At 34.4% G+C, this 25,952-nt stretch overlaps 1 protein-coding gene across 4 annotated transcripts in view; it reads right to left on the bottom strand.

The window, feature by feature from the left end:
• The window catches only part of LOC148946034 (uncharacterized), a 44,206-nt gene that overhangs the window by 13,553 nt on the left and 4,701 nt on the right, over positions 1-25,952 (bottom strand). For 3 of the 4 annotated variants that reach the window (XR_016142533.1, XR_016142532.1, XM_089097978.1), the window contains exons 2-4: positions 20,524-20,708; positions 8,702-8,787; positions 3,188-3,295 (exon numbers count right to left, since the gene is read on the bottom strand). Coding sequence is in view for 2 of the 4 variants with exons in the window: in XM_089097978.1 (XP_088954104.1) it covers positions 3,232-3,295; positions 8,702-8,787; positions 20,524-20,708 (335 nt within the window). In the remaining 2 variants the exon portion in view is untranslated. Of the gene's footprint in view, positions 1-3,187; positions 3,296-7,960; positions 8,788-20,523; positions 20,709-25,952 lie in introns of those variants that run through there. The other variant, XM_089097977.1, reaches the window with a different exon arrangement.

Here is a 25,952-nt window from a genome sequence, read left to right on the forward strand (position 1 = left end):
GATGCCTCTCCTCTCCCAGATCCACGGTCCTCCCACCCCCCACTGCCTCCGACAAATAACAAACAAAAAATTTCCCTCTTTTGTAACCGTTTTGCCTTCCCAATGCTGCTTGTTACGAACGCTGATAGCCTGAATTTTGACAAATTTATAGGGCTAGAGGCCCTTTGTCAAGTACACAAATTTGATGTAATTGCCGTAACTAAGGTCCAAGCACAGAGCCTTGATTTATTGAGAATTAATAACTACTCCCAATTCATAAAACTTCGTCCTCATGATCACCCCCTAGGTAAAAAGGGAGGTGGAATACTATTATTTGTAAATAATTATCTCTTTCCTAAATTAATTCATACTCCCAACCTTTCAGATTACGATAAAATCATTTGAGTAAGTGTAAGACCCAAAGTGTTACCATACCCCTTTAGTGTGTTTTTATCCAACCGAATCTATGATTTTACGAACACCCATGTTATAAAATTGCGATATATCTAACGACACCAGCATAGCAGGATCTGCACCATAATAAGCGTATTTTTAAACATCGGCATTTTCTTCGTGGTTGATGCATTCAATCTAAAGAAGTATTACCTGCGTAGGCTCCTGAACTTAAAACAAATTATGAAGATACAAGCAACCAAAGAAACTTCAACCCTTGATTTGATTTGCACCAATATGCAGGCTTTCTATACCCCTCCTGTCCCCTTGCCCCCGTTAGGAGGAAGTTACCATTTTTGTTTATTAACGAAGCATCTCAATAGCTTTAATCATACTTTTTCTGTTACTGAGTTCTCTTATCGCCCAATTTCCAATGATGGCCTTTACACATTTGGATCTTGGATTCCCAATGAAAACTGGCTGGCCCTCAAAGGAAAAAATGACATTAATTTTAAAGTCTCCGAATTCCAAAATCTGTTTAAAAAAAAATACATAAATTCCTTCCCTGTGAAAAGAGTAAAAACATGTTCTAATGACAAACCATACATTACTAGCCAATTGAAAAAACTAATTAGAATTAAATTGAATCTACTAAAGAGTGGTAAAACATCCGAAGCGAACTCACTGCGTAAACGTATAAAAAAAGAAATACGTAAATCTGGTTCTTCATATTACAAATGCAAAGTCCAGGATTTATTTTCTACAAAGCCAAAAAAATGGTAAAATAGAATAAAGAAAATTTGTGGTAAAAACATAATAATATAGACTTCCATTTCCAAGAAGACCCTTCAGTTACAGCCAATGATCTGAACAGGTTTCTTTCTTCCATAGTTCAGAACCTCCCTCTCCTTTCTTTTGACACTCCTTATGATTTGTGCTCTCTCAATTTTCCCGTTATTTCGCCCTCAGATGTGGAGGCAAAAATTAAGAACATTAAAAAGTGTAGTATATGTCCACTAGACCTCCCGATTGTACTAATTAAAGCATTTGCCGACAACCTCTCAGAGCCTTACTATCTAATGAAAATAACTCTACTGGTAAATTTTCAAATTGTTTGAAATGAGGTTTTATAACTCCCATAAAAAAAGAAAGGTCATAATCAAGATTTTAATAGAGTCTGTCCCATTACTCTTACTCCAGTTTTTACGAAGTTATATGAAAGCTCTTTAGCTGAGTGGTTGAAAGTAAAAATAATCCCAAATGTTGACCAAAGACAATTCAGAAACCTACGCTCTACATCTACTACCCACTATCTTGTTCACCTTATGGACACAATATGCAACACACTCGAAAAACCCAATACATGGCTCAATGTTATCGCTGTTGACTTGCAAAAAGCTTTTGATTTAATCAACCATAATATACTATTAGAAAAGCTATCTAATGACTTTCAAGTTGACCCTTATTTAATTAGAATAATTGCGTCTTTCCTCTCTAACAGAACGCAAGTCGTGAAATACCTGAATGTATTTTCTGATCCCCTCCCAATTTATAATGGTGTGCCCCAGGGAACCCTCTTAGGTTCAATTTTATTTCTTACAATGATAAACAACCTTGGTGTTTATTTCCCGGATAGATGGAAATTCGATGATGATCTAACTGTCTTAGAGACATGTTCCAAAAATTCCAAAAGCAACCCAATGTACATCTTGGAATCGATATCAGCCGAAGCTCTTACTGATGATATGAAAGTGAACCCTTTCAAGTCAACTGTTCTTACTAATAATTTTCTTAAAACTCCCCCTTCTTTCTCCTGTCCAATCCCCCCTAAAATGTCCGTTACCACTATGAAATTACTGGGCGTTACCATCTCTAGCGACTTAAAATGGGATTGTCATATTAATGACATCTTAAAACGTGCAAATGCCGTCCCTCCTTAAACTCCTTAAAAAATTTTAATGCCCTAAATCGCACTGTTTAAGGATTTTCCTGTCATTTGTACGTCCAACCCTTGAGTACGCCTGTCCTGTTTGGCATCCTGGCATTTCCATTGAATTGTCGGACAGAATAGAAGCAGTACAAAAAAGGTGCCTAAGAATTATCTTCAATGAGGGTAAAGTAACTTATATTTCGCTTCTTAGGAGAGCTAACCTTGTCACCCTTAAGGAAAGGAGACCAAAAATTACCTTGCATTTTGCTAACAGTGCCCTTCATATCCCTCGAACAACTCCCCTTTTCCCCTGGTCAATATTCACCCCTTTGACCCCGCTTCCCACGTTGTGTGTCAACAAAAATCCCCCTTCTCGCCCCAATAAGAGTTTGCACTGAAATATATAGAAGAACTTTTATCCCTTGCATAGTTGACATTTTCAACCACTGAATCGCCGCTGCCTCCCCCCCCTCACTCAATCTTTACCACATAGTTATTAATTTTAATTCCCATTTTGCACATTTGGAGGTTTTTTATTTATGTTTGTTAGTGACCTTATGACGTAACTAACTGATGTTTTTGTATTAATTCTACTTTATAGCCTTGTTAAGTTTACGAGTTTTTTTTTGGGCATTTTTGCTGACTTGGCATTGGCCTTCTAATTTTAAGAGTTTAATTTGTTTTTAACGTTTTTACGTATTTGACATTGACCCTTTTATAATTTTCTGTTGTTGTTTGATTGTTTGTTGTTCTTTTTTCGCTGTATTTGACGCTAAAGTGCGAATTCGGCCCTTTTGGGCTTGTGATAGCCATTTTTCAGCAATAAATCTTATCTTATCTTATTGATATTAGTTTATAACTGAAGTAGTAAAAAAAGAAGTTTACCATTCCACTTGAATATTAACTTCCATACACATCCTTCTTTCAGGCTAGACGTTTTCAGGACTTGTAACGTCATTTAAACTTTCGAAACTTCCGTCATCAGTAGAATTACTAAAAAAAAAATAATTGAAACTAGCATATTTATACACAATAATTACTTTTTTTTACATTTTATTTTTGGGTCATTCACAAAATAATGAACTTCCGGAATATCCACTAGATTATTTTCAGCGAATTCAATGACAAAGTTCTTTGTCATTAAACACAGTGCTTGCTGCATGATTTAAGTTCCCTGTGGAACAGTTTTGTGACAGGCCTACAGTAAATTGAAAATATACTTACATTATTGAATTTAGTGGTTTTAGATCTATCCATTTATTGAAATCAGATTTACGATCTTTTTTCTCCCTCTTCAGCGACTAAACGTTCCTTTACTACCTCCATTGGAGTTTGCCGTCCCCTCAGTGACACAGGTCTTTTCTCTGTTGGATTATGGCTGACCAGTGAAAGTTGTCAGACCTTTATAATCCCAATAAACTAATTGATTCTTACTCATTATGTTTCCCAGAAAAAAAAAAAAAAAATCAGAAAATGCTCCAGTGATAAACTTTACATAAATAATCACATAAAAATGTTAATCCACACGAAAATAAGCTTATTTAACAGGGGTAATTTAGCTGAAGCAAATAAATTAATAAAGGAATTAAAAAGTCAAATTAGAAATGCTGCCCGAGCCTACAAAAAAAAAAAAAAAAAAAAAATTAAAAACTTTCACCATAATAAACCAAAGAACTGGTACTCTGAAATTAAAAATTTACCGGCAAGAGTCAAGAACAACTAAATTTTAATATAAATGAACCTCCAAAGACCACAGCTAATGACCTCAATAAGTTTCTGGCTTCTATTGTCCAGTCTCCCACCACTATCTTACGCATTTCCAGATCCCTTTCCACTCCCACATATTTCTCCACTTGATGTTGTAAAAAAAATTGAAAAACTAAAACGATCAAGCATTTGCCCTTTAGATATTCCTGTTCCTCTGATCAAAGCTTTCAGTGATTACCTCTCAAACCCCCTATCCACCCTGTTCAATAAAATTAACGAATCTGGACAGTTCCCTCAATATTGGAAACAAAGCTTTATTACCCCAATCAAAAAGAAAAATGGGAAGCCTGGCTTTGATGGCATTCGTCCTATTACCCTCACCTCAATTTCTTCAAAATTGTATAAAAGTTTTCTCGCAGAATGGCTTAAGATGAAAGTCCTCCCCCTCATTGATCTTAGACAGTTTGGTACCAACAAGACCATGGTACCATGTTTGGTACCATGGTTAAATTACTTGAAAAACCTAACACTTGGCTTAATCTGATTTCTATTGATCTTCAAAAAGCTTTCGATTTGATTATCCACAATTTACTCATAGATAAACTCATAAATTAATTCCACATTGAAGCTGTCCTTGTTAAGCTCGTTGCCTCTTTTCTCTCTAATAGATCTCAAGCAGTTAAATATCTAAATTGTTTCTCAGATCATCTCCCCATATTTAATGGCAATCCTCAGGGGACTATTCCTTTTTTCTCTTATGATTAACAGCCTTTCAACCTTTTATGACAATAGGTGGAAATTTGTCGATGACTTGACAGTTTTAGAGATATGTCATAAAAACATGTTTAGCAACCCAATGGGCATACTCCAAGATATTGCCTGTGAGGCCTCGTCCCTTGACATGACAGTTAACCCTTCTAAATCCGCAATAGTCTCAGCAAGTTTCCTTAAATCCCCTCCCCCTTTTCTTGCTCTATTCCTTCTGAAACCTCTGTCACATCTCTTAAACTCCTTGGTGTTACAATTTCTTCCAATTTGAAATGGGATGCCCAAATAAATAATATCCTACGACAAGCAAACTCCTCGCTTTACCTCCTTAAACCTTTAAATAAATTTAGTTGCCCCCAATCACATTTACTACAAGTATACATTTCGTTTATCCGTCCCATATTAGAGTATGCTTGTCCTGTGTGGCACCCTGGCCTCTCAAATGAAGCAACACAAAAAATTTAAAATGTCCAAAAGAGAGCTCTAAGAATTATTTTTAAAGAGAGCAAGATACCATATTTGCATTTGTTAAATATTTCAAAACTAGAGACCCTCGAGAGACGAAGAAATAATTTGTGCCTCCGTTTTGCAAAAAATGCCATAACAAACCCTCGGACGGCAAGTGTTTCCACCAAACGTCACTCCCCATCCAGATTACGGCCGCCTCGAGCTGTTTCTGAGCCCATCCCTGTTTTGTCCCCCATTCGCTACGTTACTTCCAGATACGAAAGAACTTTTGTCCCCTTTATTACGGAAAAATTTAATAAAATGTCCCAATATTTTCTCCTCCCCCCCTCGTTTGTGTTTATTAGCTGATGGAGCTGCCAAGGTTCTTGCACTCATTTGCTTGTCCCCCCCGCCTTTTTCAGTTCCCCCTTTAATTTTTATATATTTTATTTTTCGTTGTTTTTTTTTTTTTTTTTGGGGGGGGGGGGGTTTTTATTTTTTTTTGTCCTCTCCCGGTTCTTGACCAGTTTTTATTTTTTTTAACTCTTTTATTGGCTTACTGAAGTTGAATTATTTAAACGTCCTTAGTGTCCATTTTAATTTATATGCATTTTTTTCTCGCTCTTTTTTTGTTTATATTCGCTTATCCCCCCCCCCCTTTTTTTTATGTCCGTTCTAATTCTTTTTCGATTCGTATTTGTGTAAGTTTAGTTTGACCAGTTTTTATCTTTTTAACTTTTTAATTGACTTTTTACAGTTTTAATTATTGACTGTTAAATGATTGTTCATTATGATTTTTCTATTTCATTGTTTTTTTTTGCATTTTTGCCAGTTTTAGTGCAACCATTTATATTGTCGACTCTGAAGTCCAAATTCGGCCCTTTGTGGGCTTGTGATAGTGATCTTTTTGAAATAAATATCTAATCTTATCCTAGTGACTTTATTTTCTTCTTAAATAAAATAATAATAATGTTTCCTTTTCTTATCTGTCATGCATTGCACACTGGAACCTCAGATTTTGAAAACTTCAAATGGTTCCCCTTGAACCATGTAGTGCTTAACTTAATTTATCAGAACGATTGGAAGGCAGCTAGCCCTTCTCTCATGTGCTTAACCCCCGAGGCTATCCGATCAAAATTCTGTGATAACCATTTGATTCAGCATTGTTGAATGATCCTATGAATGTTTCTTTGGGGATGACATGATCCCCTCCCCCTTTAGTCCCTCTAAAAAGGGGCGTAAGTTACGGAGTTTGCCAATGCTTCAAATATAGTATTTTCAATTGAGAAACATACGAAATTTTTTCTTGGGAGGGGGATTTTCTGTGGGAGGTGGGTACGGTATTGTCCAAGAGAAGAAGGTAAAAAAGACAAAAAAAAACTTTCCCAGGGCGAAAAAAGTTTGTACGATGAGGGAAGGGAATGGGATTTCCTGGCATGTCTTGAAAAACGGTCAGAAATTGAAAAAAAATAAAAAAAATTTCAACTTAAAGTAAGGAGCGACATTAAAACTTAAAACTAACGGAGATTATTCCATGTATAAGAGTGGTGCCCTCTTCAATCTCTCGTTCTTTACGTTAAAGTTTGACTTTTTGTCATTTCTTTTAGAAAGACTGCTCAAACACAAAGGCCGTCAAATTTGGATGTAAAGTATTTTAAGAATTATTTTTAGATCCTTTTTAAAGAGTTTCTGTTTGTTTTAAGTATTAATGTTGCTCCTTATTTTCAGTTGATTTTTTAATTATTTAATTTTTGAGAAAAAGCAGGCAGCTAACTGACTGATACAAACACACTGACCAACACTAAGTTATTTAACTGACTGGTGCAAATAAAGATAGGGAAGGAGGTATCTGTAATGGTCCATTGTTTCCCAAATCTCTTGAGAATTTTAAGAGCAAGAAAAAATGTCTGTTTGGATCACAGTAGACAGAATATATAGCGGTTTGGATGCTATGAAGAATTAAACAGTATAGAATCAAACGAAAATCGAATTGTCCTGATGTTGTGGGGCAAGAACACTCAGGCCTTACAGGTAATTAATTGGACAATGAAGAATCTAAGGATGGGACATCACTGATATGCAAGGAACCTGAGTCTTTCATTCCTATCTCTGGAGCCACTGGAAAACAGCAGCAGGGAGACAATGCTAAGAAAGATCTGAATATCTGACATAGAAAGGTAGGATGCAAAGAAACAAAAGAATTATTCAGAAGTTCATTCCCACACAGACTAAACATCTTATACGATTTATTTTTGATAAAACACGAAGGGTTACTAAAGCCATTACAGGTACTGGAAATTTAAGTCAATATGAATGACGAGCTGACTTCCCCTGTATACAAAATTTAAGTTATCTGTGTTAATTAAAGAGCATTGAATAGGCAAATTTCCAACCAGGATTACATAAAAAAGATAAAAAGATATAAAAGATATTTATTTCGAGAAATTACTATCACAAGCCCTGAAGGGCCGAATTCGAATTTCGAAGTCCATAAAAGAAACAAACAAGCAAGAAAATTATAACAAAAGCACAACAACTAAAAAAAAGACAAACAATGCAAAAAAAAAAAAAAAAAAATATCGGAATGCTATATGATTCCTTTGTCACTTATATTAAAAACTGCAAAATGGCAACTAGTTAAAAAGATAAAAACTGATAAAACTGAAAAAATAAATAATATACACATTAACAAATGTTTAAAAAACAACATAAAAAGGGGATAGAAAAAAAAGAGTATAAAGAAAAACGAGCTGTTTCTTTTATTATATAAGAGAAAAGACAAAATTTATGTACAAATTAACCACTATTTATTATATCAATAAAAAAAGGGATAAACGATTTCTTATACCGCAAGGTAGTACAGAGAATGGGAGATAAGGTGGGAATAGGCTGTGACACAGTTCGTGGAGGACGATTTCTATCAGGTACATGGTATTCAGGGAAAAGGTTCGCAGTACGGGGGTTCAAAAGTGCCAACTTACCAAACCGGAGGCACAAATTATTTCTTCGTCTCTCGAGGGTCTCTAGTTTTTAAATATTTAACAAATGCAAATACGGTATCTTGCCCTCTTTAAAAATAATTCTTAGAGCTCTCTTTTGGACATTTTCAATTTTTTGTGTTGCTTCATTTGAAATAAAAAGTTGAGCATTGGCTGAGTTTTGGGAGACTGCTTATAAGAATAATAAGCCACTTTTAACATACTGAAAATATACTGATTTTGCCATGCGTATTCACATACTGAATCTATTTAACAACTCATCTTACTAGCAAACAGAAGGTTGGCTAGTAAGATATTGGCTAGTTGGCTAGCTTTTCTTCCAATCTAGGCTTCATCTAGATTGGTTGAAAGGTTACATCCCAAGGAGCAATTTTTAGTAGATGTCAATTTTTTAAGGGCCAAGGCCTGCGTTTACATCTGCCTTTTCTTCATATAAAAAAAAAAAAAAAAAAAAATTAGGTTAAATTTAGATGTGCACCTTGGTGCCTCTTCTAGGTGTGAGTTCAGCTCCAAACGTTCTGGAGTTGAAGCCAGTTGACCAATAGGACTGAGAACAAACATATCCTAAAAATATCAAATTTGATTATTATCTTAAGGTTCAAAGATATTCTCAAAACCAAAATAATTCTTTTTAAGATAAAGACAGGAAACAGAAAAAAATTTTAAAAGAGAAAGTTGAGATGATAACAATATAGAAAATAATGGTTAAATAGTAACTCGAAAGACATTCTTGGCCTGGTGAAGGTGTTTTCTGTTTCCACTAAAATGTGCATGCTACATGCTGATAATATATTTTTTTATTTTTAAAACATATTTTGAAGTTTATTTTTTTAAATTTCTTTTCTTCCAAACAAAATATTTGATACCAGTTTTTCATATAGCCCAAAAATTGAAACCGTTATTGCTCAAAACTATTTTATTGCAGGGAATGATTTGTGACTTTCTAGTCATGCACTTGTGTCCAAATGAAAAGCCCAAGACCGTCAAATGGACTGGGAAGAGGGTATAAAAATATTTAAAGGAGATATGAGCTTCATGGAAGAGAGAAAAAAGGACCTTTTTATATTGCCAGGTAGAGGAGGATCATGCGCGTTGTTGACTTTAGGTTGCGTAGCGTTTGTGGTGAGTTGTTAGTAGTAAAAGTAGTTATCTTTTAGGGAGGTCAAGAAATATTTGAGTTTATGAATTAATTTTGTCTTTTTGGTAAATCAGTAAATTCGGCTCTTTCGACTTAGGTTCATTCTTATTGACAATCTAAATAGTTGTCAAATTGCAGCCTAATTTGTACAAAACACTATTTTTTACAGGAAACAAATGCTTGTATAAAGTTGCTACCCTATATTCTAGTGACGGCAAACCTACGCCATATTGTGATAAGTGACAAATTGTTCTCGGTGAGACACATTAAAAGAGCAAAAACTGTCAGAACCATCTGTCCCTCTGCTTATGATTTTGGAATCACCCCTGTATTTGACGCGGTAAAAGAGTTTCATCAAGGCTTTTGAAAACGTTGAGACTACAAACTCAAAAGGCTTCACTATTGCAAACCTATAGACTATTTTGTCAATTTAAATAGTTGCTATTAACATTGAAGACAATGATAGTGTTCCATAGCAAAAATAAGATTATATAGATTGAAAAGATTAAAAAGTATTTTCAGTGTTTGTGGTTAGTTTTAACATTATTTAATAATAGAATAAGTTATTTAGGATAGGTCTATTAAGAATAAGCAGGATAAATAAGATGTTTAGTATAGGTAGGTATTAAGTGTGAATATGAAATGCCATTAAGTTGTGTATATTTTGCAGATTTTCATGGAGCGCTAGGTAGCATGCAAAGAGTAATGAAATAATTCGCATTTTTCGTAGATTTGCGTGGACCACTTGGTAGCGTGCAGAAAGTTTTGAGATAAAGTATAACTACTGGAAGGATTAAATAGAATTAATTAATCTGTTAATTAGTTTAATTTGTTTTTTTTTCTTTTTTGGAAGTTTTTAGTGGTGGTGTTGGTAGTTGTTTAAGCGTATTTTGTTGTTTGCTTTGTTTTTGCCTGTGTGTGCCATTTTACTTATGTAGTTTAATTACTTGTGTTTAGAGTATTGTGAAAAAGGAGAAAGAGAGATGAGTGTACAAGGAATTGTGGAAAAGATGGGAAAACACTGAAATGTGTACAAAAAAATACAGCATTTATGAGTTTCACCGCATTTACAGAGGAAGACCTGAAAACTGAACTTGAGATACACAGATGGATGAAACAGAAAGATCTGCAAAAAAAAATCTGACAGGCATAAATGTGTCAGGTTTGAAGTTCAAGAAAACAATTTTTGTTAAATTTACAAACCATGAAGAACTTGAGAACTTTTTGGATCAAAGAAGAAATGGAATGCTACTAGTCGCAACGACAGATGGAAAAGTAAAATATGTAATTATTGAAAGCTGCGAGGATAGACCTAGCTACATTAAAGTTGAAGGAGTAACCTTTGAGATGGAAGGGCCAACAGTACAAAAAACATTGACTGGGTATGTTAAGGTGCTACAATGTAGAAGGGATGTTTACCAGGGAATTGAATATATAGAAACTTCAAAAACAAGATTTACAGCAAAAATAAAAATAGCTAGGAACATTCCATCTTTCGTTTTTTGTAGATGGACTACAATTGCGAGTATGGTACGATGAACAGATAAGAACGTGTGCCAGGTGCAACCAAGAAGAACATATGGCAGTGGACTGCTCTGTGTCTCCATCAAAACCAGTCACAAATCAAAGAAAAGAATGGGAGATAGTAGAACTTGACGATAATATGTCATTTCTATCCTTGACAAAAGAATCACAACAAAGAGATTTAATTACAGATAAAGCCTCAAGCAAAGATGAAAGAAAAATTGAACAAACAGTAGAGCAAGAATTGCAGAAAATGAGAGAAGAACTAGAAAATAAACAGAAGACTGAGACAGAAAATAAAGAGGCCACAAAGAAAGAGCTAAAGAAAAAACCTAACAAGAATACAACTGACACACCAGAAAAAGACAAAGATAGTGAAAAAGAAGAAGAGAACGCAGATATGTGGCTTGTAGCCAATCTACACCAGGAATCACAACAAAAGGGATAAAAAAAAGAAAACAGACAGTTTAAGAAAAACAAAGAAAAAGAGAAAGAATCTGAAATGTTGAAACGCATGGAAAATATGGAAGCTATGCTGAATAGCATCCACTGGTGCTAGCGGTGGACGAGTACGTGGATAATATGTTGGGGAATATGGTAGAGGCAGAAATGAATACATCAACATTATCTAGTGGCTCAGAAAAAGAGAACAAAAAAGCAAGAACCTGTGAGGAAGAGGAGAATGTAACGAGAACCAAAAAACTTACAAGTTTAAATGTAAATGGACTGAAGCAAAGAAAAAGGCAGCAGCTTTTAAGAAACTTTCTGACGATGGAAAGTATAGAATTAGTTTTTATATAAGAAAGTGATACTAATAATTTAAAAAGCATAGAAGCCAAATACAAATACTTAACAAACACTTGTATTGGCGGCGGTAGCGTAGCAGTGGTATATAAACGTCAGTTTGAGCCAAAAAATGTCAGAATCAACAAAGAAGGAAGAATTATCAGTTGAGTGATAAATTGAAAAACATATATAAATGTTTATGCGCCATCTGCATCCCCAAATAGGAAAAAGAGAGTAATTTCTCCAGCAAGATATTGCAGCATTTATCCCCAAGAATTTTGATGAATTGATATTACTTGGAGATTATAACTGTGTAACAAGTATGAAAGATGACATAGCCCAAGAAGAGAATATTTGCAGAGTATTGGTTGAGCTGATAAATGGACTGGAACTGGTAGATGTCTGTGAAGAACTTAAGAAGATAAATAGCCTTACAAGATTAAACTGGATAGGAAAACATGGAGGTGGAGCAAGACTTGACAGAGTTTATGCATCAAAAGTACTGATACAAAGTGTGGCAAACATAGAACACAAGATAGTGTCTTTCATGGACCACAATGCAGTATTGGGGACAAACAAAAATGAAAAATGCAAGAAAGAAGAAAGAAATCTACACGGAAAATGAATACTGCAGTCGTAAAACGTGATGAATGTAAGACAAAGACGTGATGAATCAGTGAAGGAAACAGATTCCAAGTTGCTACCCAAATACTAGAAACAGACAATGAAGCCCAGAATTACACAAGAGGTAAAGACAATTTCACTAGAATTATCAAAAACTGGCAATGAGTATCTGAAGTTTCCTTATAGAATGGCTTGTGAACTAAAATAAGAGATAAATGAAGGGCAAAATTCAAATAAGGAATACTTTGAGACTCTACTAGAAATAAGAGAAATAGAACAAAAGAAGGCAGAAGCCTATAGGATAAGAGCAAAATGTGAAGACCAGATAAGGAATGAACCACTAACAACAGCACTTATATGCAAAGAGAAATAGCCAGCAAAGCCAGCCTCCTATAAGAATGTATTTACAAGAGAGACAGAAGAAGAGAAAGATAAAATGGACAAATTGTTTTGGAAGACTGAATATAATCAAGTGACAAAGCAAGAAAATGATATACTGTACTAATGGCTAAATTAACAAAAGAAGAAATAAAGAAAGCTATACTGGAAACAGATAGCAATAAAGTACCAGGACTTGATGGAATAACTTACAAATAAGAAATTGCAGAACATCTGGCAGATATTTTTAATGGATTACTAAGTAACAATGATATCAAGATACAGTGTTTAGGGATGGTGAAATTAATACCGAAAAAAGGTAGCCCTGAAGACCTAAACAACTGGAGGCCAGTTAATATCACAGATTGCAATTACAGAATTATGTCTAATTTAGCCTATTAGCAAACCATATAAAAAAGGTGCTACCATCCATACTAAGTGTGAATCAAAGAAGAGGAATAGAAAACCAGAAAACAGCAGATGTATTGGCTAGTATAAGAGATATAATAATACAATAATACAGTCAAAAGGGAAAAAAGAAAATAAAGTACAGGATAAAAGATGATTTGTATTTATGAGTGAATATAATTTTAGGAAATATACAAAATAATATAAGATTTTGTATTATTTGTAGCCATTACTGTTTTCTTTTCCACTTTCTTTACATTCCTTTTTGTTTTTAAATGATCTATCACTTAGATAATTCTTGTACAAGCCCCTTCTCTCTATTAAACATAAAGCATTTTCACTAATATTCCTAACTGCGCTCCTAAGTTTCTTCCCTAAGACACCATGAGCAACTTGACAAATTATTTTTCTAAAATTATTCCATCCGTCTTCTACGTTATCAAATTTTAAACTCTCAAGTTTAGTATTCAACTGTTCCCAGAAAGTTTCTCTCAAATTTTATCCTGGAATCTACCAACATCACAAGTTCTTGGGAGGTAGTTACCCTTCCAAAAATTCTGCATTAAATTAACCCTAGACACTACTAGATAATGATCTTTTACTTTTAACATAAATAACAGAACTCCTATAAACCCTAGTGGCAAGGATTGATCCTGCCAGTCTTTGGTTTTCAATAATATAATCAATAAGGTTGTCTGTCTAACCATCCCTTGAATACCATATGGGCCATTTTAGGACCAAATGCCTTATTTGTTATAACTAGATTGTTATACCTACAAAATTGCAGCTGTCTGTAGCCATTACTGTTTTCTTTTCCTACACCAAATTTACCTAGGCTAGGATACCATATTTCCCTATTTCTACCAACTTGGGTGTTAAAATCTCCTAATAAAAACATCATATTTCTACCTGGGACCTTGTCTTTTCCCTCATGTAACTGTAAATAAAATTCATCTAAGTTACTAGTATCTTGGTCAGTTGGTTCTATAGGGGCATAGACTTCTATAACTGATACCCTGAGCTTTTTAGTCACAATACGAGCAATTAGTATTCTATTATTTATACCTTCCCAGCCTAAACAAGACTTAGCAGCTTCCTTATTGATTGTGAGCCCTACTCCCTGTCTATGTACCCCATCCTTCCTGCCTGAGTAAACAAATTCTATATCACCTAATTTCATGCTTCCTACCACTGGGATATGAGTTTCTGAAACTCCTAATAAGCCCAGTTCGAATCGTCTGAATTTGTCAGTCAAAATGTCGATACAATAGTTATTTTTTAAGGTCATAACATTCTAAGTTCCAATTTTCACATTCTTTAAATCATTGAATTTATTTTGGCCTCATGAAAAGTAATGGTCCCGGGTACCAGTGCAGGGCAGGGACCAACATATTTTCCCAAGTCTACATCAAAGTGCTTAGAATCAAAGCATTTAGAATGTTGCTCCTTACTTTCAGTTGAAAAACCTAACTTTTTATTTAATTTAAAGTAAAATCCAACAATTTCAGGTGATACATGACAATGATCTGGCAAGTCATATGATTATCAATGTTCTTGGTGAATTTAATGTTGTTAAGTCATCTATAGTTAAGGGACAGGCTGACTTTATTGGGGTTGACATAATGCCAGTCATTCAAGCTAAAACCAGGCTCTTGGAAAAAATTAATATCCCAGAAAAGTTATTCCTTTTTGGGCAAAACAAACCACACAAGGCATACAGGCCAAAGCCTATCTAGTGCCAGAAGTGTCTCAAACTGGGGGGAGTATACCTAATGGATAGTATCAAAAAATTTCTATTCTATAGAATATAAAAATACTATCTAACCATACTTAAGTTATTACCAAAATTATCCAACTAGTTAGCTATCTGAAAAGATTTTAATAACTTAGCATTAATAGGTTATCAGCATGGAAAATGTTATATTTTCTTGATGAATTAGCCTCTTATTGAAATAAGTTAATAAACAAAAATTAGAAAAAGTTTTATCAAAAGAACATGCTTTTCATCATTGTAAAAACAAGAGTAAAACAACAGGAAATAGATAATCTTGGAGACCACACTGCCTTTCCATGACGATAAAATAAAAGTTCAAAATAGGGATAAAATCCTTTTTAACAGTCAGTGTATAATAAATTTCACAAAAAATACCAGATATTTCGGTCACATATGTGACCGTTATGACAGTCACTGTTTAAATTGTTTTAAAACTACTGTTTTAAAACAGTAGTTATTTAGTAGTTAAACAGTAGTTATTTAGTAGTTAAACAGTAAAATTTAAAACTACTGTTTTAAATTGTTTTATCCCTATTTTGAACTTTTATTTTATGGAAAATGTGATTCCTACTTACTCTTCTAAACCATGTCTCTTCAGTTGGAGGGATAGAAGGAACTTAAGAACTGGTGCAATCAGTGGTGAAATTTATTCGGCGGGCGTGGGAGTTGGAGGGGCAAATGCAATTGCAGTGGCTGTGTCTACGTGCTATAAAAGAGGAATTTTGCTATCTGTGGAATTTTGTATTTTTTTTGTAAGAAGAAAGATCACAGATGTGTGTTTATTTTATTTTTTATTAATTTTTTTTTATTTCCCCAGGGGTGATCGTACCGATCCAGTAGTCCTAGAATATCGTAAGAGTCCTAGAATATCGTAATTGGAGGGCAACTTGGCCCCCTCCCACGCTAATTTTTTTCCCAAAGTAACCCAATCAAAATTTTGAGATCCTTCCATGGAGGATGCTTCCTTAGGGAAAGGGATATTTCTATGAAGGGAGCGCCGGATTTCCCAGCATTATTTAAAAAACGATCAGAAATTAAATGAAAAAAACTGAAAGTAAGTTTTTTCAACTGAAAGTAAGGAGCAACATTAAAACTTAAAACAAAAAGAAAATATTATGTATATGAGGGGCTTCGCCCCCTAGTCAATACCTCGCCCTTTACGCTAGAGTCTTTTTCTAGTAGTTTCAAAAGAGCTGTCTATTCTAATTAACAGGCCTTTGTGATTCATGGGTTTGTGATTCGAACAAAACTCGAATTTTAGCGTAAAGAGCAAGGTATCGACTAGGGGGCAAACTCCCTAATATACGTAACAAAACATACGAATATAGAAGTTCGTTAAGTAAGTTAATTTGTAAGTTACGTCAGAACAAAATTTCGAGAAAGTAATTCAGCCAAAAAAGTAAAATTAATATGCAAATTTCGTTTTAATTATTCATGTACGGTGAGACAAAATCAAAGCTGCATTAATTCAATAACGTTCATAAATTAAATAAAAACACAAAAAATTTTTTTTACCGAAAGTAAGGAGCGACATTAAAACTTAAAACAAACAGAAATTATTCCGTATATGAAAGGGGCTATTCCCTCCTCAATGCCTCGGTCTTTGCGCTAAAGTTTGAATCTGTCACGCAACTTTTTTTTTTAAACAATAAAAAACTTGGGTTAAATACGTAACCTAACCTCGGTACCTTTTCCCCCTTTAAACCCCAAAAATCAATTGTTTAAATATTGTAACTCAATGAGAAACCACGGCTTTGCAGTAATTTATCTATAGCGGTCTCTTGCAAATAGCCTATTTGATGGCATTAGCCAAACTTGACTTCTTTCGCGGTGCCCGCATAAGGCGTAAGTACCCGATTTTTAATAAATTTTTTTTAGTTTCTTTTGTATACCCTCCCCCCACGAAAAAAAATCTGGAAATTCCTTCCTCTACAGAAGTTTCCCTACCAAATAACCAGTCCCCTAGTACAAATTTGCTCCTGCAGAAAATTCCCTCTGGAAAATTTATTCCTTGGAAAACTCCCACGGCAGATTTCTCCAGTGAAAAATATCCTTTTGGACATAGTTGATCTAGAGATTTTCACCCAGAAAATTCCCCTCACTATGGTTCAAGGGCGGATCCAGGAACTTTGTAGGGGGGGGGGGGCAAAATAGGTTGATCCGATAAACTTGTGTTAGGAGCAAGTTTAATTAATGCATACTTGCGCTAATTAAGTAAAATACACTACTTAAACTACGTTAGGGGGCGCGCGCTTCCTCACCCCCCCCCCTCTGGATCCAACACGGTCATGGTTGCAGAGGTAGGTGTAACTTAGTAAAGAACAAACAACAGCGCATAGTAACCAATAGTTAAAAATATTAAAAAAAAAAAAATTACTACTGAGAAAAAGTTGCCATGTGAAATTGATTCAGGAATGGTAACTATTATTTTGGTTTGTTTTAAAAGTAAAAGTTTATTCCGAAAAGAAGTTTATGGTGATTTCTATAAAAAGCTTGAAACACATCAAAAATAGTGTCAGATAAATATGAAAAGTGTACAATTGGAATCTTGCATAGTTGAAAACATTGTACAGGGGAGTGCCAGCAATTTGGTCTATTACTTTTGAAGTTAAGCTTATTTGTGGACCGTTGCTAAAGATGGTTACTATATCTGGCCTTAACCTTTTCCAAGAAGATGTAATAGTTGTTTAGGGTATCAAATTCTACGATTGACAAAGAGCAAAACGGAATCTTTCATGTCAAGTTCTTTTAATATTTTTGTCTATGGGATTTCCTCAAAAATTGGGAATTTCCTATAAAAGAGCAATAATTATTACAGGATTTAAGCTCTGAAAGGATTACAGAGGAGGGAGGATATTATGTAACCTTATTTCAATTCTTTCTTGATTATTACTTAATTTGAAAAAAAAAACTAATAATAGAGAGTAGAGAAAAAGATAAGGGGTAAGGGGCTTGGGCCTCACTTTTCGATTTGTGAGCCTTGTTTGACTGATTCCAAATTTTTTTTTCTGAATAGCAGAAAAATAAGTTTGTTATTAAGTATGTCTTTATTTTAATTATGACTTCTTTGTTCCACTGGATAGACCATGCAAGTATTTAATTTCAATGCTTCAAAAGAACCCTTTTTGGTCAAAACTAGTCGTTATTTAGGAATCTTAGAAACATAAACATGTATATGACCTTAAATAAAGATAAAAATATTAACATTAATATGGAATTAGAAAAACAAGTGAACTCTAGGGAATCCCCTCCCCTCTTTCCGCAATTATAGAAATTTTCTTAAAAACAACAACAAGTAAAACAATAGGCAATTTATCTAAGATAGTGAAATTTTGGTACAACTTATAATAAAGACTCTCTTCACAGCTAAAATCCCACTAGCAACTACCACCACTGACGACAGACAAACCAAGAGAACCAGCAGCCACAGCCATTGGACCAACAATTCCTGAAATTCAGAAATTAAAATGATGCACGCCACCGCACTCAGGAAAAAAAAAACAAGGGTAAGGATAAAATAAACTAACGTTTCCATTAGGTATTAATAACAATCAAGCTTCAATGAATCTTGACCAGCAAGCACTTAGATAAACCGAGTATGAGAAAGAATAGTAGTATAGCACTAAAATATTGTGGACTTTCATAAAAAATGAAACACTGCTGGGTAATATAAGCCAATGTTGAGAAGGAAAAGAATACCATTGAACGAAATTATTCTGAATCAACTTTGGCCCAACTCTATTTTTACTCAGTTATTAATGTTCAGAGGCGAGCAACAAAGTGCGTGAAAAGCCTAAAATCAACTTCATATGAGGACCGCCTCAAGTAACTTAAGCTACCTACCCTCGTCTACAGACGCATGCGTAGCGATATGATGCTGACTTACAAACTTCGAAAAGAAAACTCTACCATCGTTAGCAGCAGTCATAGCACCAGCCATCATTACGCAACAGGACACTCCAAGAAGCTACCAAAGTTAAGCTCCTGATCGAGAACCTGTCAATTGTACTTCTCAAGAAGAGTTATAAATCTTTGGACTCAATTGAAGGACTCAACTGTCAGCGCTCCCTCCATCCAGTCATTCAAATGCCACCTTGACAAGGAGTGGAAGAAGAGGCAGTGGATGTTCAATTGGGAGTCGTCAACTCAAGAGCACTACAGGTCCGGAGGACTTTAAAGCTCTCAAATGGATTAAGGTGATTAATGAGTGCTAAAATTCTAGTAAATTTCGGAATTGGGCCATAATGTCAGAGAACTAAAGAGGAAAAAGAAATGTTGAGGAAACCAGGATCCTCATGAACAATTTGAATTCTGCAGGGCATGTGAAAATAGCAAATTCAATGCGAGATTTCCAGCGATTCTCCAGATAACCAAGTCGTTTTCCAAGAGACATGGGGTACATTGCAGAACATAGACATAACTAATTATTTGCTATTATTCCATTATTTAGCCCCCAAATACCTATGCTACATAACAGGGGCTAACATTATAGTCCGTTCAACAGTTATAGCTAATAATTTTGTGTTACTCATTGTCTTGGAACGAAAATAGTAATTAATAATCACTTATCATTTATAATAATTGAGTTCTAGAAATTAACCTCAAAATTGCTTTTTCCAGGATTCTCCAGGATACTGGAATACCCTTTTTTATAGAAAGACCTGTATTCCTTGTCCCCAAACAACAAGCAGTGGAACATCTGGGAAAATCCCTCAATATTATCTCATAGTTTTTTTCCTTTTCCAGGATTCTCCTGTAATATAGTCCTTATACTTGTAATATAGTCCAGTCTGGCCAGGTGGGGCATATTTGAGCTATTTGGACACTTTTTGCGGTGGTTGCGCGTTGAATTTTTTGCGATTGCGCCGATGTTGCACATGTTAAAATAATTTGGCGCAAAGTGGTTGCATTTTGCTTTCACAATAGCAAGGCCAAAACTCAAAATCTGTAAAGTTTAGTCTTTATTGATAACCTGCATTACCAGGTTCAGGGATCTGTCAATGAAAATAGATGGAATTTTCAAAATTTTCAGGGAGTGTTTTCTGTTATGATTGTCAAGCACAAAGTTCGAAACATCGTTGCCATCTTATATTTTCTTATATTGCATAATAGTCATCTTATATTGCATAATAGTCAAAGATAAATACCATATTTGATTAAAAAAATGTACAAAAACTGACTTGAAGTTTACTAAAGGGAAACACAAATGAAATAACACCCGGTAGTGTTAAAGAACTTTGCCAAGTAGACTTTTGTCTTATATGTCTTTAGCTTCCGTTTCATGAAAAAAATCTTTTAAGACATTGATATTAGCCTGCAATTTTATTGATAGTTGCAGCTATTACGGCTGGTCTAGTTTCAATGATCGTTGATTGGCTGAATGCTTGACGTATTGCGGCTATTTTAATTATCTTGACCTTAAAGACGTCAATAACATTACAATCCAAAATAAAAAGGTGAAATTGTTAAAAAAAAAGTATTAGTTCAAATAAAAAGAACCAATGCCTTTACTCTGTCGATTTTCCCGACCAAATTAGATTTGTCGTAAGAAAAAAAATAATAAAAGAACAAAAGAAACGGTCAAATTACAAATCTGTAAAAAAAAAACATACAATTAACAAACATATAAATACATGAATCCAAATAAGAGATGTAAATAAATTCGTACTTGAGACAATGCACCAGAAACTTCCAAAGCTTGCAATCGTAAAGTCTTGATGGGAATGTTGTTAATAGATAGGAGTTTCCGCGCTCTTCGGACGGCTTTTACAGCGTATTGCAAGGAATCGGATCGTCCAGGGATACTGTTGAGGATCAGCTGAAACATCTCTGGATATGACGGAGGTTCTTCATCTTAAATGTAATAAATGGATAATTTTTACATGAATACAAGTTCCTATGGCAATATATTGATAGCTATAACAAAATCTATGGTGAATATGAATTGGAATTTTTTTTAGCCTCTAGACAGTTTCCAAAAAATTTATGAAACATTTGTCTGATGTAGTATTGGGACTTAATTTTAGAAGAACAATATGCTTTGTAGTTTTCAAGAATATTAATTAGAACAACATGAAGAACCGAGTGAAAGAAACTAGACCTATATGATATTATAAATTTCATATTTGATTAAAAAAATGTACAAAAACTGACTTGAAGTTTACTAAAGGGAAACACAAATGAAATAACTCCTGGTAGTGTTAAAGGACTTAGCCAAGTAGACTTTTGTATTATATGTATGTCTTTAGCTTCCGTTTCATGAAAAAAATCTTTTAAGACACAGAAATGAGCCTGCCATTTTTTTGCTGGTTACAGGTATTATGGCTTGTCTAGTTTACTTAACTCGTTCATTCTTGTCGTTCTGATTAATAGGATAGAAAGACGTAAATAAAATTTTCATTTTACATTTGTTCAAATAAAATTATTCACCACATTTTCATCTTTCTTAATCTTATACTTGCAATGACATATAAACATTGCATAAGAAATTAAACTCCAAAGCTTCTTATCTAAATGACATTTTGAGAGGAAATAACTTTCAAGAAACATACTCTTCTTTTATACTTCATCAGAAAATCCCATCTACTTGTTATCTATGTCAGATGCACCTCCAGATTGTCAGATCTATGTCCAGTTTGTAGACCAATTTTCAACTGGCTTTCATAAAAAACGTCCCAGTTGGACTGAACTAATTAGCCTTAATCTTTTCTTTTTTACGTTTCTGATCGCTTCTTTAAAACAATTCAACTTAATACAGTGTTTTTCTACATAAGCAATATTACGACTAGAAATATTATAACAAAAGAAACTCCTACAAGAAATCAAACTTAAAACTAAAACAAATTGCTGCGAAAAACTTTCTAAAACCTGCGAATCAACAAATAAACCCACGTATCAATAATTAACATGAGAAGGGGTGATACCCCGTATACTTTCTGATGACAAGAATATAATTTGAACTTTACTGAAAATAAAATACATTTTAAATGTTCCCGGTTTTTCAAGTTTATTAGATAAAAAATCATACAGAAGTCAAGAAATAAATATCAGCATACGTATATTAAACTACCAATCCACGTTCGTTTGTTTTTTCTTCAATAAAGGGGAAATCATGTTCTGATTTTCAAAAGGCAGTAGTAGCAGCAATAGTGTTGTATCAGTAGTAGTACTAACGAACTAATGTTTATTCCTGTCTAACGAAGCTCATTCCTGTCTTGTGATGATGAGATTAGGTACTATACCACCAAAATTCTGCAAACCAGTTTAGAAGACGATTGACATTCCACTTGTAATATAGTCCAGTCTGGCCAGGTGGGGCATATTTGAGCTATTTGGATGCTTTTTGCGGTGGTTGCGCGTTAAATTTTTTTGCGATTGCGCCGATGTTGCACATGTTAAAATAATTTGGCGCAAAGTGGTTGCATTTTGCTTTCAAAATAGCAAGGCCAAAACTCAAAATCTGTAAAGTTTAGTCTTTATTGATATCCTGCATTACCAGGTTCAGCGATATGTCTATGAAAATAGATGGAATTTTCAAAATTTTCAGGGAGTGTTTTCTGTTATGATTGTCAAGCACAAAGTTCGAAACATCGTTGTCATCTTATATTTTCTGATAATACATGTACTGAAGTTCACTAAAATAAAAAAGAATTGACGAAGAGGATTATAAATTTCTAGAAAGTATAAGAGGTCTCATCAGTCCATGAAAATTGCTTGAACATGGACGTATTAGCCTAGAAACACCCATTTTAAATTCAGATAAGATCAGTAGTGATGTTTTACGAAAATATAGAATGGAATGTATTTTTCAAAATGTAGGGGGTTGTGTGATTTAAAAAAAAAGAAGAAAAATACAAAAAAGAACATTGTTTGAAATCTAGGGTAGCGGAAAAACTAGGATCAAGTATCTAACTTCCCCGCAACCCATATACAGGTTCAAAGCGGTGAGGGAACGAAAAGGTGAAGGAGAGTTCAAAACAAGAAATCTTTTATTGTGAACGATTCAGTTTACAACTTGTATATACTGCTGCTATTGTTGTCAACGCGTAGCCTAAGTATTTATTTTGAATTTTGATTGCTCTGTTTGAATTTGATGACATGTGAGAGCAGTGCAGCCTAGCGTGCGCAGCCTACAAAAGAAATTTTGTCCCAAGTCCCAAATTTTTGAGGAAATCCCATAGACAAAAAAAAAAAATATTAAAAGAACTTGACATGAAAGATTCCGTTTTGCTCTTTTTCAATCGTAAAATTTGATACCCCAATCAACTATTACATCTTCTTGGAAAAGGTTAAGGCCAGATATAATAACCATCTTTAGCAACGGTCCACAAATAAGCTTAACTTCAAAAGTAATAGACCAAATTGCTGGCACTCCCCTGTACAATGTTTTCAACTATGCAAGATTCCAATTGTACACTTTTCATATTGATCTGATACTATTTTTGATGTGTTTTAGGTTTTTTATAGAAATCACCATAAACTTCTTTTCGGAATAAACTTTTACTTTTAAAACAAACCAAAATAATAGTTACCATTCCTGAATCAATTTCACATGGCAACTTTTTCTCAGTAGTAATTTTTTTCAAAATGTTTTTAACTTTTTGTTACTATGCGCTGTTGTTTGTTCTTTACTAAGTTACACCTACCTCTGCAACCATGACAGTGGTGGATCCAGAGGGGGGGCGAGGGAGGCACGCGCCCCCTAAAGGACTCTAAAGTAGTTTATTTTACTTATTTAATGCAAGTTTGCATTAATTCAACTAGCTCCTAACACAAGTTTCTCGCATCACCCTCGTTGGCGCCCCCTTCCCCCTACAAAGTTCCTGGATCCGCCCTTGAATCCTAAGGAGGGAACTTGTCTGGGTGGAAATGTCTACTGTGTTGAAATTGTCTAGATCAACTCTGTCCGAAAGGAGATTTTTCACTGGAGAAATTTGCCGTGGGTGTTTTCCAATGAATACTTTTTCTAGAGGGATTTTTCTGCGGGAGCAAATTTTTACTAGGGGACTGTTTTTTGGTAGGGAAACTTCTATAGAGGTTGGGTTTTCTAGATTTTTTTCGTGGGGGGGGGGGCATACAAAAGAAACTAAAAAAAAAAGCATTTAAAAATTGGGTACTTACGCCTTATTCGGGCATCCCGAAAGAAGTCAAGTTTGGCTAATGCCATCAAATAGGCTATTTGCAAGAGACCGCTATAGATAAATTACTGCAAAGCCGTGGTTTCTCATTGAGTTACAATATTTAAACGATTGTTTTTTGGGGTTTAAGGGGGAAAAGGTACCTAGGTTAGGTTACGTATTTAACCTAAGTTTTTTATTGTTTAAAAAAAAAAGTTGTGTGACAGATTCAAACTTTAGCGTAAAGAGCGAGGCATTGAGGAGGGAATAGCCCCTTTCATATACGGAATAATTTCTGTTTGTTTTAAGTTTTAATGTCGCTCCTTACTTTCGGTAAAAAAAATTGTTTTTTTTTTATTTAATTTCTGAACGTTATTGAATTAATGCAGCTTTGATTTTGGCTCACCGTACATGAATAATTAAAACAAAATTTGTATATTAATTTTACTTTTTTAGCTGAATTGCTTTCTCGAAATTTTGTTATGACATAAATTAAGAATTAACTTACATAACGAACTTCTATATTCGTGTGTTGTATTACGTTTATTACGGAGTTTGCCCCCTAGTCAATACTTCGCTTTTTACGCTGAAGTTTGAATTTTGTTTGAATCACAAACCCATGAATAACAAAAGTCAGTTAATAAGAATAGATAGCTCTTTTGAAACTACTAAAAAAAAACTTTAGCAAAAAGGGCGAGGTATTGACTAGGGGGCGACCCCCCTCATATACGTAATCATTTCTGTTTGTTTTAAGTTTTAATGTTGCTCCTTACTTTCAGTTGAAAAAACTAGTTTTTTTTATTTAATTTCTGATCGTTTTTTAAATTTTGCTGGGAAATCCGGCACTCCCTTCATAGAAATATCCCTTCCCCCAAGGAAGCATCCTCCATGGAAGGATCTCAAAATTTTGATTGGGTTACTTTGGGAAAAAAATTAGCGTGGGAGGGGGCCAAGTTGCCCTCCAATTACGATATTCTAGGACTCTTACGATATTCTAGGACTACTGGATCGGTACGATCAACCCTGGGGAAATAAAAAAAAAAAAAAATAAATAAATAAAATAAACACGCATCCGTGATCTTTCTTCTTATAAAAAAATACAAAATTCCGCATTTTTGCAGATAGGAGCTTGAAACTTCCGCAGCAGGGTTTTCTGATTTGCTGAACTCGATGGTGTGATTTTCATTAAAGTTCTATGACTTTTTGGGGGTCGTTCTCCCTTTTTCGAAAATAAGGCAAATTTTCTCAGGCGCGTAACTTTTGATGGTTAAAATTAAACTTAATGAAACTTATATATTTGAAATCAGCATAAAAATCTGATTCTATTGATGTATCTATGGGTATCAAAATTCCGGTTTTTAGAGTTTCGGTTACTATTGAGCCTTGCTGATACAGGTCTATCAGCAATTTTTTTGGAACAGCTTAGCGTATCAAGATGAAACTTCTAGGGCATCTACCTGCTACTACTGCTATTAATACTGCTACTACTACTACTAATTCAACACTATTATTACTTCTACTGCTCCTACTACGACCTCAGCTACTATTAAGCTAAGGCTACGCATATCAAGTTGAAAATTTGACAGAATGAGGTAATTGAGGTTGAACTTGAACTAAATCAAAAGACACTATGTGCATGCAGATTTTCAAAATGGCGTATCTCAAAAAGGGATTTGTGTATTAAGTTGGAACTTTCAGAGAGTGCTTAAAGGGAAAGTCAATTCACCAAAAAGAAATAAGTACACGCTCAGGCTTAGATTTACAACTAGGTCCCTTGGCCCAGACCTAGAAGCACATAATGCTAGCGGGAGCAATAAATTATCACTGAGTAATTTTTTCCTGACAAAATTGGGACTGATGTGATTTATCGTCGCCAGGTGCACTCTGCCGCCACGCTGCCTATTCACAGAAAAGTTACTTTAAAACAACACAGGAATTCCATGGTCACTTATAAACTGTCAGATGTCTCCCATGAATGGTA

The sequence above is a fragment of the Artemia sp. Qi Xiang Cuo genome, chromosome 12, assembly GCF_049724085.1.
Source record: "Artemia sp. Qi Xiang Cuo chromosome 12, ASM4972408v1, whole genome shotgun sequence".
In the NCBI taxonomy this organism is placed as follows: domain Eukaryota; kingdom Metazoa; phylum Arthropoda; class Branchiopoda; order Anostraca; family Artemiidae; genus Artemia; species Artemia sp. Qi Xiang Cuo.